Below are 14,126 nucleotides of genomic sequence, written 5' to 3' on the forward strand. Positions count from 1 at the left end.
TTACAAACAAAAGATAATTATCTGGTAATTAATTAAGTTGTAAATAAACATCAATTTTGGTAATGAAAATGAGGTTGCTATTAAATACATCACAGTTAAGAAAGGATTGAGATTACGTTTATTCTTATTTTACACAAGTACCACACAAAACTCCATTATGACACGAACATTTGTTCATGGGCAGCATTTCAAATTATCAAAGAAAATTTAGCAAGCAAACATGTGGTCAGAAAAACAAATAATTTATTATTATTAAAAATGTAGACTACAACACCATCAAAAGTAAAGAATAAATAAACTCAGACACAGTGAACAAGTGGAAGCTATCAAACAAATTTCAAACAAAGACCTCTCAGAGACTCCAGAGAATCAATATTATGTAAAGGCACCAATGAAATAAATAACCATTTATTTCATTGGTGACTCAGTCTCATAAGACCAGCAGCATATGTCTGCTCTGACCAATCAATCTTTAATCATGTGTGACTGTATTATGTATTATGTATTATGCCCACATGCTGAGGAGATGTCAGGAAATCAGATGTTTGTGAAAACGAAGTGGTTCATTTCATATTGTACATCACCACGCTGGTAAAATAAAAGTTTACTCCCAATTTCCAGTTGTGTGTGTGTGCGTGCAAGATTGTCTGTCAGAAGATTTGCATACAATTATAATTCTTCCCTCTATTCACTTTGTCCCCTAACCCCTCTCTCCCTTTTCTTCTGTACTCCTTAAGTAGCTCATGATTGCTATAAATCTTCTACCTGAAGTTTGGAAGTTTGACAGCCTCCATTTTGTTACTGCATTTTTTGTAAATACCATTTGTTTGTAAAGAAATACACATGGCATATTACAGTAAAATATATATATATATATATATAAACCATATGTAAAAATGAACATTACTTTCTGCATTAGGTCTAAGAGCTATGACAGATTATGCTAGGTGAGTTTGATTTTGTGTACTGAATTTGTTTTTACTGAAGTGCAGTGCGTCTCTCCACTGCAACAGGCCTTTAGTTGTAGAAGCAAGTGAGAATGCTGCTGCAGAGGATGAATGATCTTGATCATTTTTGCAAACTGTGGAGGCACCAAGAGGAATAGGTAAACTTTCACATAATCCTTATATTTAGACCATAATATAGTACATCAATCAGAAATGTGATAAATGTTCAAAACCTCCTTAGTAATGACATCCATTGAGTGGCACAGAAAGTGTGACAAGCAAACTTTTCAGTTTTATCTGGAGAAATATTAGAAGAGCTGCTTACCTGTAGCAATTTTGAGTGTCACAGCTAGCCTTCCTGTCCTTCATAAATGCCTCAAAAATATATGGTTGGAAATGCTTGCAGAGGATGCAAAATTGGTCTCAGACACATTCCTTTTCCTTATTATTTTTGCTGTATTGATTTGGCATTCACAGACTAATGAACACACTGTAGTATGATATGAAATATAAATATACATTTCTACAGAGCATATTCAAATTCAGAGATGGTCACGTTATAAAAACTTTATTCTTAAATGTGAAAAAACAATAAAGAATATATTTATAATGTCCATTTAAAAACATGTGCAAGATATGACATAGGGATATGCTTTATGCGTTTATCTTTTTTATTTGGATAACATTAACCTTTGATAAACATTTGTTTATCAACATTTCTTATGCCACCTCATAGTTTTGCAAGAATAACCCAATAAAGTGTGCTGGGGAGTCAGATGATCCCCAAAGAGTTAAGTGGTTACATAGTCCGTCATCTCTGACACGACCCCCTCCTCCTCAATCCAGCTCAAGATATGTTAACTAATTAATTAATCTGGTCACATGTTTGTGGCTGTGCGTATGTGTGTGTAACCTGGGTAGTGACTTCCTGCACCAGGTTTAAGGAAAGAAAAAGAAGGGGCACAAATGGGCTAATGAAAGAGGCAGAAGGAACTGAGGAGAGGAGACAAAATCCTCAACCCCTCATCCAGGCACTTACTCTACGCTTGCGGTCCTCGGAGCGTTTCTTCTTAATGAGCTTCGATTCCTCCTTCTTCTTCTGCTCCTGGGCTGCAGCCTCTGCTATGTCCTTGTTGTTGCGGATACACTTGGCAGCTTGTGCCATGGTGTCACAGCAGTGATCCGGGCAGCGCCCGTGTCCGTAGCTGTGCCTGCCTGTCTGCCTGACACTGTCCCTGTGCCTGTGCTGGCCCCTGCAGCTGCCGACATGGGAGAAACTGTGGCACTATGCACACATGGGTATAGAGAGCACCCTTCTAACTGGCCATTACCCACAAAAGAGCAGCCACTGCTGCCTGCCTCTCATCTGTGCAGGAGCCTTCCAGTCCCCCTCCCCCTCGCTCTTTCGTTCTCTCTTGGTCTCTTACGCTCGCTTGCTCAGAACACACCAGTCTGTCAGAGAATCCTAGGCACAGTGCTGTGAGGATATTCCAGAAGCTGCCTCTCTTCCTCCTCCTCCTCTTTTCTCACTTAGTCACTCATTCCTCTCTCATTATCCCCCTTCTCCCTTATTCCATTGCTCCTTCCCTCCACTATGCTTCTTGCATGTGCAGTATGTAAATATGTACACAGAAGGACACAGACTAGTGTTCTGTACATTTTCCACAAAATTTTAACCCCTTTATTAATTAATGTAAGAAAGATCTAGTGCAGTTGCAGTTAAAAGCAAGGTCTATTTCTTTTCATAAACTTTAGTTTAGACTCATTCATGTTTAGACTCATTCATATTCTCAGCATCTTACCCACTGAATGCCACACAGATTTATAAACAGAGATTTATAAACAGCCCACTGATAGCCACAATAAAAGGACGGCATCATTCAAGACACAAACGCTGCCAAAGGTCACATTACATGATACAGAATGTGTGAATGAGTGTTTAGGTGAACAAGAGTAAGAGAGCAAGTTAATGAAACAACAGCGTTACTTGTTAATTAGCCAAAAGAAAAAAAAAACTTCACTTTTACAAAGTTTTACAGCCAATCTCAGTTGCACACAGTGATATAACATGGTAAGTTACAAAAGAATAGGTGTCACTAGGGCTATTTTATTAAGGACCCAAGCCCCCAGTGATTTAAGATTTGCCATTAAGTGTGTTTCCTCTAGAATGACCAGAGTTGAGCAGAATATTAGTTAAGGATTACAATTTTATTGGCAGTAATGAAACACAACACTGTCTTAAAACGATACTGCAGCATAACTTTTAAAGTGACAGTATTGCTAAAGCACACTGTTAATAACATTCAGGGCTTAAGCCCCTAACAATGCACCTGGTGAGAAGCAATAACAGTTCTTGCTTAAGTCCAATATCATTGCTTAATTATCAATATTGATTATTGGAACAAAGGCAGCCACCCTAACCAGGACTCAAACCCAGCTCTGACAGGAGGTAAACACAAGCACTGACCACCAGACCAAAGAGGCAGGTGATTGGCATATTGGCCAAAGCACCCATTTAACTTTCCTAAGTGATGGTCTCTGGACTGTTGATATCATATATTCTCTATATAACGCAATATAACAATACAATATAACGCCTCTAAATCACAATGCAGGTGTCTAGGATTCTCATTCAGTTGGAGCTGCAAAACAAAATTGCCTTTCCAACTGAGAATGATCTGTGAGTTACATGACCTCAAATATATCTGTCAGATTTATTTATGGTTGTTATGGCCTTGAGCTGTTGGTTATCTCAATGCTAAGTCAATTACTAATTCCCCTACATCTAAACAAACAAACAAACCAACAAACAGGATAGGCCTATGCTACAGTTACAACATATACTTATCTTAATTCTACATTCCAGGAGGACAAATATACATTCAAAACTCAAAGACCACTTTGTCTTTCCATTTAAGAAAAAATTATAAAGAAAAAAGACAGAATATTTGCCTACCCAGACTACTATAGTCAGAAAATCACATTTATGCACAAGCAAAATTTCTGCTAGGTAGTAATTAAAAGAGTAATTGGTTCTATTAAGTCCACACAAAGAACAGAATCCTAACAGTGCTAGGGTATGTGGCAGCAATGGCAGTACTGAACATCCTATTCTTGCCGTTCCATCCTCTGTGGGTGTCCATATAACTAGCCATATCGCAATAAAGTAGGTAACAACAAAAACATATATGTACCACTTATTGGTCATCTTCCAGGAACTGGTAAATTCATATCCCTATGCCTATAATTCTCCTATTTTATAGACAGTTTTTCAAAAAACAGAATATTGCCATCTAGTGGGTGATAAGATATACAGTTGTTAGCCTGTGCTTTGGTTCCTGTTCCCATTTTCCAAAAGTTAGAGATTATCTCAGAAAAATATTAACATTTTTAACCATGTATTTAAAAATCCAAAAAACATTACTCTGATCCTTCAGAGTAAGTTAAAATTATGGTTTAAATGATTTTAACATTAACAATGAGTCGATGTGCCTCAAAAAAGTAGTTACAACCATTTATATTCCATGCTTTGTTTGTGCTCTCACACTTTAGCTGTAGTCCTTTTGCCTTATGATCCGTAGAAGACGCATGCACATATACCTATACACTAACTCACTAACTAAATATACTCTTTCTTAAAATCACTTTTAGTGTAAGGCAATTTAAAGAATATGATCTTGCCCAACATTTTCAGTGATATATAATGCTAAAAAATATTACCACTCAACAGAACCAAGGGCGATTCCAAGATTTTTTTAAATGAGGCGGCACAGGGAGGATTAAGAACCAGTCAGGGGTAGGGGGGGTGGGTTGTTACTGCACTGAAAATTAGCTTGTAAAACATTGGGCATGATTTGCAGGCTCTTGCGCAGAACCCTGTGTCCTAATACAGCTATTACATGAAAATTGGCACTACACATGAAGCTGGAACTCATTTTGTATTGAATAACACAATTCTGTTATGACAACTTAAAAAAAATCAGGCATTAATTATTCAATTGTTTCATTCTCAAACATTGCTGTGTGTGGGGTGTGGTGGGGTCTCTGTACTCCATGTTCTGAGCTTGAAATCTATGGATGTTCATGGGGGTTAACTGTGCTGTCACACATGTAGGCTATGTTCTGCATCAGAATATTTGTATTTTGCTGTTTTTGTGCTGGCTACTAAATAGCCGAAAAACCTGTCTATATCCAGGGACTATTTCTATGTGACTCTGTGCTGAGCATTCCCAGGTCACTCAGTCGCTCCTTAGTCATGGTTGTTCATAGGTGATTCTTGATAAATTTAAGAGTGGAAAAATTCTGTTCACAAGCAGCATTACTTACTGTTTTTGCACAATGAACTGCAATATGCTGATCAGGATTTCAGGAGCACGACAGTGACTTTGCTCTTTCCCTGGCCTGCTAACTTGCCCAATCTCAATCCAGTGGAGCACATCTGGTCACACTTGGATCACCATGTTCACCCCACAACCACACAATCTGAGCACAATAACTGTTGAGTCAGAATGGGCACAAGTGCCTACGGATACCTTTCATTAGCTAACACAGACCATGTAACGATGTCTCACTAGTGTCATACGAACCAAGGTTGGTTATTCCCACTATTAGGTAGGTATCTAAAACACTGGAAGATTACCTTTGTCAATATACCAGGAATAGCACATTTCTGATCCAGATGGGACTGGGCAGTGCTTTCGGTCACTGTCACCCTCAGAATCTGAACCATCAATCTGCTGCAAAGTTTCCTTCCTCAGAAGTTTGGTTGGAGCTTTTATTACTGGGCCTATTTAAAACATTAATAAATTACCATGGTTGATATGTCTATCTTGGAAGAGGTAGCTTATGAACTTGTTGTGAATATGAAAAGGAATAAAATTCTTAACAGGCTCTTGTTATGACATTCTGACATTCACCCCCTTCTGCAGATAGCTGATGTGCTGATGATGGCTTACCGGCTCTCTCAGGCTGGTTCTAGCCTGCACTGGCAGGTCCATCCTTTATTTTTTTTATATCCAAAATATAAAAACAAACCATTAAGTCACAATCTTCTCCATTAATATTACACAAAGCTACATTTGATAGCCTTCGTTTGGTCTGATTAAAATGCCGTTGCAGTTGGCCCAACAGCAACAGTCTCCTCCTCAAGCTTTACTTTTACAGTGAGTTCTGCCCTCTCTAACTTAATGATAGCTGCTTGGAGGCTGGCCAGTGCAGTGAGCTGCACATGCTGTTTCAGGTCCTGCAATGCTAATTCCAGGAAGTTTCTTCTCGAACATTGGGCAAGGCTGCCAAACCACTGTTCTCAGTTCAAATGCTAGCACTCTTATCCACTCTCCCGAGGAGCAGTTGACTGACTGACAAGTTGTAGGAACATGTCCAAAATCATCCCAGTTCTGACACCAGTGTGGCTTTAGCAGAGAAAATGACTTAAGAAATGTCATCATTTCCAATTAAATCGCTCTTTAAAAAAAAAACCCAAAAAAATCCAAAAATAGAAAAGGAATAAAGAAATGGGGGAAGTTTAACTAATGGAAAAACACCACGAAGATGGTAACATAGTAATTAACTAAAAGATGACATGAGAACTAATTAAACTCCAAAACAGTCAAGTACAGGCAAAAAATCAGCAGTAGCAGTGACTACAAAGCAATGACTTTGTCAATGTGAATATTAAAGTCACAAAGCAGAATTAGGAGATAAAGCACAAACTTCAGCAAGCAGTTCAAAGAGATCTGTAGAAAGCTAGCCTTCATAGGCAGGGAATGACAGATGATGAATTGACCTCTTACTTCACACAAGAAATTCATTAGCAAGAAAAGAAGAGAATTAGACATATGGGATATTATTAAGATGCCATGATAAATAAAAACTATGGTGGGTAAATTTGGGCAATATTCCTCCACTTCGCACATATCACTTTGTATGGCCCGCCACATGCTATGTTGACTATGTTGAATGTGACTGCCCTATTAATTGTGACCTTGTCTTCCTTGTCATCACCTGCTTCTTGTTTCATGTTGTTTATGTATGTATTTAAACTACTGTGTTTGTAGTAGTCTTTGTTGTTATTGTTCGTGTTTATGTTTATGTTTATGTTTTGCATTTGCTGTTAATGTTTTTGACCGTGTTTAAATTTTGTACTTGCTCATCGTTTGTCATTTATGTCACACTGCACTGGACTGTTGTGTGTGAGTGCCATTTAACCTTATTGTTATACTTTGTACTTTGTCTCATTAATAAATGTCTGTCTGTGTCGAGAGATGCTTGTGCATCCTTCTCCTTGCCCTGTGGCACTCGCGCCATCACAATATCTCCACTTGTGACAAATGTCAAGGAGTGATTAATGAACTTGGAGAGCTAGTAGCTTTGCATAAGTTTATTGTTTTCTGTCCTTTTACACTTCTGCATGTTGGTCAGTCCTGCTAAGGTTGGCCTCCATTGTTTCCCATAAAACAAGATTCAATCAGCCCACTTCTCTAAAGAGTCCTATGGAAGTCACTTTGTTTACTGCTGAAGGTGCAGGGGAGGGTTATTCTCAAAACACATAAAATTTTCATTTTCATATAATATAGCTGTAATCTTGTGTGTTGTCACGGATTACCAAACATTTGGAGAATGGCATGTGTGTGTTTTGGCTGTCTGTTTTGTTGTTCTCTGTGCTGGTGAGCCAAATAGGCAACTGAAAAGACAATGACTGTGGGACAATACGGCAATAAGGGTAAACATTTAACAGCACTACTGCAAAAGTCATATCTCAAAACGCCAAGTGTAACATCAATTATGCCATACCGTAACCTACACACAAATAGACACACACATTTACAGTTAAACAGTATGATTAGAAACACAGCTTATAAATAACTTCATATCACAAACACAGATTCACAGGAAACTAGATAAATGAATATTTATATGTATGTATGTATATATATATATATATATATATATATATATATATATATATATATATATATATATATATGATAAGGAGGTGTTGGAGAGAAGCTTCTTGATAGCAAACGCAAACCCTTTAACTTCCTAAACATGCTACAGAGAGAAAAAACAGAGAGAGAGATTGACTAGGTAAAAAAAACACACCAACATAGTGCATTACATCCAGAGAGCGAGAGAGTGAAGTGTTCAAAAGAAAGCACACAACACTGGTATTTTCTCTTCCAGTAAAATTAACGAGACCCTGATGAGCCCTTGGTCCTAACACTAATGCTGTATAAGCCCTCAGCCCTCAGCCCTCAGTAGGGGCAGGAGGGTTACTCTTATGCTACATAGCCAAAAGTATGTTGACACCCTTCCTAATTACTGAGTTCTGATGTTTCAGCCATCCCCTTACTAAAAGGCATATAAAATCAGCCACATAGCTATGACAAATCATTAAGTTATGAGAAATATTGGCAGCAGAATCCAGACATAACGAATACCACTGAGCACTTTTTATGTGGCACTGTCATAGAACGCCACCATTAACGCATGTCTGCCCTGCTTTATCTGCCCCAATTAAGGTGCTGTTATTCTGAAATGGAAGCATGTAGGAGCAACAGAAGATCAGTCAAACCTCACAAACTCACAGAGTAAGGACATGTGCTGGAGCATGTAGTGCATAAAAATGGCCTATTTGGTGGGGGAGGGGTAATGATCATTAACTGTTTTTTCAGGATTTGGGCTAGACTCCTTAGTCAAAGGTAATGTTAATAATACAGCATACAAAGACATTTTAGAAAATTACATGCTTCCAACATTTGTTGCAAAAGCTTGAGGAAGATCCCCTACTTTTCTAGCAGGACTATGCCCTTGTCCTCAAAGCAAGGCCCATAAAAATATGGTTTGGTTTGCAACTCCAGTGGTCTGCATACAGCCCTAACAACCTCACTGAACACCTTTGGAATTAATTGAAACTTTGCTTGTAAGCCAAACCTTCTTGTGCCTGATATCACAAAAGCTCTCATGACTGAATGGACACAGATACTTATAGACACAGTCCAAAACCTTGTTTGGTTATGGATTGTCACATAAAAGCATCCATGGGGAAGACTAACATAGCGACATGCACACCTTGGATACTAGCAAAAAATATGTAGCCTTGGTTGCAAATGTGTGCTATACTAGATGTTTTATTCACAAGCAGTTAAAAATGGGGCCCATAATTGTTTTCTTTCATTGGTTGATTGTGACCTTTAAAAAACCTTAACCTACTATGAGAATTATACAAAGTGAGAGCCTCAATGCTGAAAAGTCCTTTCAAAGAGATTCATAACCCACCACATTTAGTTCACTGCCTGTTACTGGTTTTACCTGTGTCTTGTTATAACCTTATTCTTTTAAGCCCTGTGTTTTGTTAAACATGTTGTCGGTTATTTTGTGGGTTTGGTTCATTCAGATGTGGGTAGATTCTGTATCATTGTTTCTTGTTAGTTACATTTGCTTTCCTCTCATTTATGTTTAAGTTTTCTAGTTTACCTCCCCTGTGTTTCATGTTACAGACATTCTTTTTTATCGTTTGTTGTAGCTTTTAGTTATTAAAGTTCCCTCATTGTGCTTGCATCCTGCCTCTCACCTCATCACTGTTACAGATTCTTTGCCACTGTTTGCTAAGCAGTAGCTATATCATTTTCTTGGCATATTCCAGAGCATGTAGACATATCAATGGATATGGACACTTGTATGATAAAGATCAGCGTAATTTTTCCAGTTAGACAATTAAATGGTTCTAAACTATTGTGTCAGTTTTATGTATTTCTATTTTATTACAGCTGAATATAAATAAAGCTTCTGCTTGTCAGCCTCTATGACTTCATCTTCACCAGAATGGAGTACATTTAAAGTAGACATACTGGCACATATTTTTAATTATCATGCTCTTCAGGCCAAACAAGTCTCACCAGGCTGAAATGTACACATTACAATCAACCATTATCATACAGGTTTATTCCTCTAAATTCTAAAGCCTCTAAGTCCACTTAGTCTCACCCTTTTTTAAATTTCCCACTGTTGTTGTTTTCTACTGTAGGATTACATTCCTTTTCCAGGCTGCTAGATGGAGCTGTTCCTTAGTCATTAGTTAAAATTTGCTCTAGAAGCAGGAAGTGTTTTTCATTATGCTGTGTGAAGGCAAGATCTCATGTTCTGCATCCAGCTAAAATTATTATTTTTATAAGACATCCATGTTCAGTCTAAAATGCTTTAAAATGTATTTTGACAAATACAAGGACTATTTACCAGAAGTATATTTACTAGAAGTATATATATTATTTAGTCCTTTGGTAAGCTATGTTTCAATTGAGATTTGTACATTAACAAGCATGATGCACGAAGGCATTGATTTTAAGTTGTATGGCTACAGATTTTATGTGGTATAATTTTCAATTGTTAGTAATTCGCTTTTACTGATATGTAGAAAGTGACTTGTATGTTATGATGTATGAAGACCTCCTACTCCTAACTGCTAAAAGTGAGGTAAAGATGGATGTTTGCTGAATAAAATACCATTGTTACTGGACTGCATTAGCAAACATGCTTGATGTGCAGTCTTCCTATTTTCTCCTTGTATTTGAATCCGTGGAAACACTTATAACTTTGTGCTTTTACCAATGGGGATTTACCATATTGTTGCTAGTAACTCTGGGAATTTGTCACTAATATTCTCATTGTAATGAGTGGATAGTTACATACTGAAATTATAATAGCCTAAAGCTGTGTTTTGTTTAGTTTTCTTTCTTTTTCCTGATATATTGTTTTTTTAATTTCTGTCATACCCATTAATTTTTTTTCCCAATGAAGCAAATAACCAGTGGTGACATCCCTCACTGACCAGTCTCTGTAATACAGTGGCCCACCACCTTATACCACCTGGATCTCTGTCAGCCATAAGACAACCCAGCATGATACATGTAGCAGTAAACCCAATACTGCAGCATATATGAAGGAGGATCATGTGCCTCAATCTGCAGTTGGTCCACACGTATCAAAATGGCCTGGTCAGCCAACCATGTAACCAACCATTTAACCACATACCAGCCCAACACACCAAGAGCCAGCTTGCTCCACCAGGGTTTATATTATCATGCAGTATATACCCAGTAACCCCTCATCTGAATTTCAGTCCTCAAATCCACACTATTGATTACTGACACCAGCATGGGCCAGCTTCATCTGACTGTCAAATGTACCCTGCCCATACCCTGCCTGTCTGTTACAGTCCTCCAGCCAACAGCAATGTCCTTCAGCAGGTACTGGCTCCAATTTGCCTTCATGCCTGCTACACACCCATACAAAACTACAATCAACCCTAACCTTGCCCTAGCTCCCCTGCCTTCCTCAGCTGCTGTAGTGGTACCTGGTTCAAATGGTCCATCTCAAAATCTAGAACAATATGGCATTTAGGTTCACTCAGACACACTAAATTTGAAATGTCCACCTTGTTGTGGTTCCGTACCTTAGGATTGTTTCCCCTGCCCCTCATGAGTTGCACCTGTGGTTTGTGTAGTGCTCATTAGACCATGTATTTAATCCCTGTGTTGTCTCATCACTGGTTATTGTGAATCCAAGCCTCTGTTTGTAATCCATGCCTTTTTCGTGATTCCTGGCCTTGTGTTAATTCTAACCTCAGTGTATGTAATACTAGCCTCTGTGTGTAAAATCCTAGCCGCAATTTGTCATTATGTGCTTTTGTTTGTTTATTATGTATTCCCGGACTCTACGTTTTGCTCTATGACCCTGGACTGTTATAACGATTATGATACTGGATTTGCCCACTATAAAACCTGTTCTTCACCACACATGCGTATGCCTCCAAACTGTTCAACATTACTCTCTGGCACACTGCTTTCACTTTCAGGGAGAGCACCCCATGTATGACACTTTCCACATGTCCCCTCACACTGGGCTTTGTACGGTGGCTGTGAAGACCCATAGTGCTGCAAATGAAAAAAAGCACTGCAATTTGTAATGTGGAGCGATCATGAGGCAGACGAATACACTGACAAGAGCAAGATTTATTAAGGGCAAATCCATATTCAGAGTCGTAGTCGCGGTCCAGGAATTCATAGTAAACAGAAAGGGAGACATGAAAACCAAGAAAATAACTAGACAGGCTAAATAAAAATCAACAACATGGCTAGAACAGCAAACACAACAAACACCATAGGCTAGAACAACTACTACGAGCAGAGCAAGCACAGTAGAGGCATGGATAACTCACAGAGACTACGAATCACAATATCACAGGCAGAGAAAACACAACAGAGGCACGGATTACAAACAGAGGCTAGGCTTAACACCATGACCAGCAAACACATAGGCAACAAGGCAGGGTTTACATACACAAGGAAATGAGGACTAACAATTCACAGGTGATACAAAGGAGGTGAATACCAAAAGAAGGACTGGAATAGGAATGGAGAAAATGAACAAATGACATGAGACAGGGAAACCATGGAGACAGGAAGCTAGGGAGGACCAATCGTGACACAATTACACAACGCATATTCATCAAAATTAAAACATGCGCATTACATTTCCAAAAATGCGCTGCAAATTCAAAAAATGCAAGCAACTTCAGAAATACTGCAAATCCAGCCCCAACTCATTGGAAGAATTTATGGAGGCCTTGCAGAGGTGATGGACTCTTATGAGACCAATAGTAACAGAGTAACTGATAATTATATTTGCAATTTCCACTGTTATATCTTTATATTGGTTAGGTTGATGGAGAATGAACAACTAAATGTAGGTATACAGACAGAAATTTAGTTGTATTATACAGTATCTAATTAGATTTAACTTCTAAAATAGTAGCACAGTCTGAATGTAACTAGCTAGCTATTTATTTACTGGCAGGGTCAATTTTATATTTGTGTTAAATTGGATTTTGTTTTATTAGCATTCTTTAAGACTGCTCTCTACAACCTGGCAGTACCAACATATGCAAGAATATGAAGCACAAATAGGCCAATTGTTCATTCTGTACCATATACCAATGACAGAACTGTGATATATATATCACAAATATAAATTACTTGTCACTAGCTGTTCTGTTGTACACCCCCTTTTTGTGTTCCCCAGAAACAACACTTCCTTTGAATTGCGACTGGATTTGCAGCATTTATGAAGTTGCATGCTTTTTCTGAATTTGCACCGCATTTCCGAAATGTAGCACGTGTATTTTCATTTTGAATAAAGTGTTTTCTGAATTTGTATAGCGTTCATGAATTTGCATCATTTTTCCGAAATGTAGCATATGGGTGTCATTTTGATTAATGTTTTGTGTAGTTCCAGAGTGTATTTACATTTGCAGCACAATTGGTAACTTGCATCACAATGGCTGGTTTTGTACCATCCCCTCACAACAGGGGGGATTCATTAATCATGGACATGCTTCCAATTGCCTCACAGTACTATCCCACTACTGACACCATTTGTGATGAAGGCACAGCAGCCAGAGCACCTATTTTACCTTCCTGAGTGATGGTCTCCATCACAGTGACCAGCTGTTTAAAGCCTAAAGTTCATGGTCATAGGGTATTGTCCATACCTCAAAGACAGTGAACAGCAAAACAATATCCTTGGAAAGGTCCAACTAATGAAGCAGAAGTAACAGCAAATGGATATAAATGTAAATCCATTATTGATTCTGGACAACAGAGTTATGGCACAGACAGTGAACTGTGTACCCTAGCACTCCAACCTACAGACATTCCCATCATTCCCATAGATGGTGCAAGGGGTCCACAGTTCCCTCACCAGCGTATTCTGCTAATTTAAATCCTACATGGGACTATCACCTTTTGTTGCGTCTGTCTGCAACTATTGTGTCCACTTCTTATTGGTACAAAATGTGACTTCTGAAATCTATGCCAGGCATTTAGTACCTGTCAACTATGAAACAGTCTCACCCTAAATAGTACTGTACTCTGGTAGGAAAGAAAAGGTCTGGTGTATTGATGGGGCTGGTAAGGTGGGATCTGTAGTGTACACTAGGCAGAGGGCAAAGGTTGTCCCTTCAGGATGAGAGGTCAGCATGATATGCAATCTTTGGGTGTCCCGGAACTGTTTGGGGTCCAGAAAGTCTGGCTGTTGCCCATGTATAGGAAAATATGAGAAGAGACTATATTCCTGTTCATGTAGTGAATCTATTAGGACAGTCAATTAGGGTAAGGCCACAAA

General features: G+C 38.5%; 1 protein-coding gene across 5 annotated transcripts in view; it reads right to left on the minus strand.

Moving 5' to 3' along the window:
* Positions 1-14,126, minus strand: part of ank1b (ankyrin 1, erythrocytic b) — a 107,837-nt gene that overhangs the window by 60,087 nt on the left and 33,624 nt on the right. For 3 of the 5 annotated variants that reach the window (XM_081718935.1, XM_081718934.1, XM_081718933.1), the window contains exon 1: positions 1,987-2,377. The exons of the other annotated variants lie outside the window; for them this stretch is intronic. In XM_081718935.1, the coding sequence (XP_081575061.1) occupies positions 1,987-2,112 (126 nt within the window). In that variant the 5' untranslated portion in view covers positions 2,113-2,377. Of the gene's footprint in view, positions 1-1,986; positions 2,378-14,126 lie in introns of those variants that run through there. 5 annotated transcript variants of the gene reach the window in all.

The sequence above is a fragment of the Electrophorus electricus genome, chromosome 8, assembly GCF_041902795.1.
Source record: "Electrophorus electricus isolate QZ-2024a chromosome 8, ASM4190279v1, whole genome shotgun sequence".
Lineage (NCBI taxonomy): Eukaryota > Metazoa > Chordata > Actinopteri > Gymnotiformes > Gymnotidae > Electrophorus > Electrophorus electricus.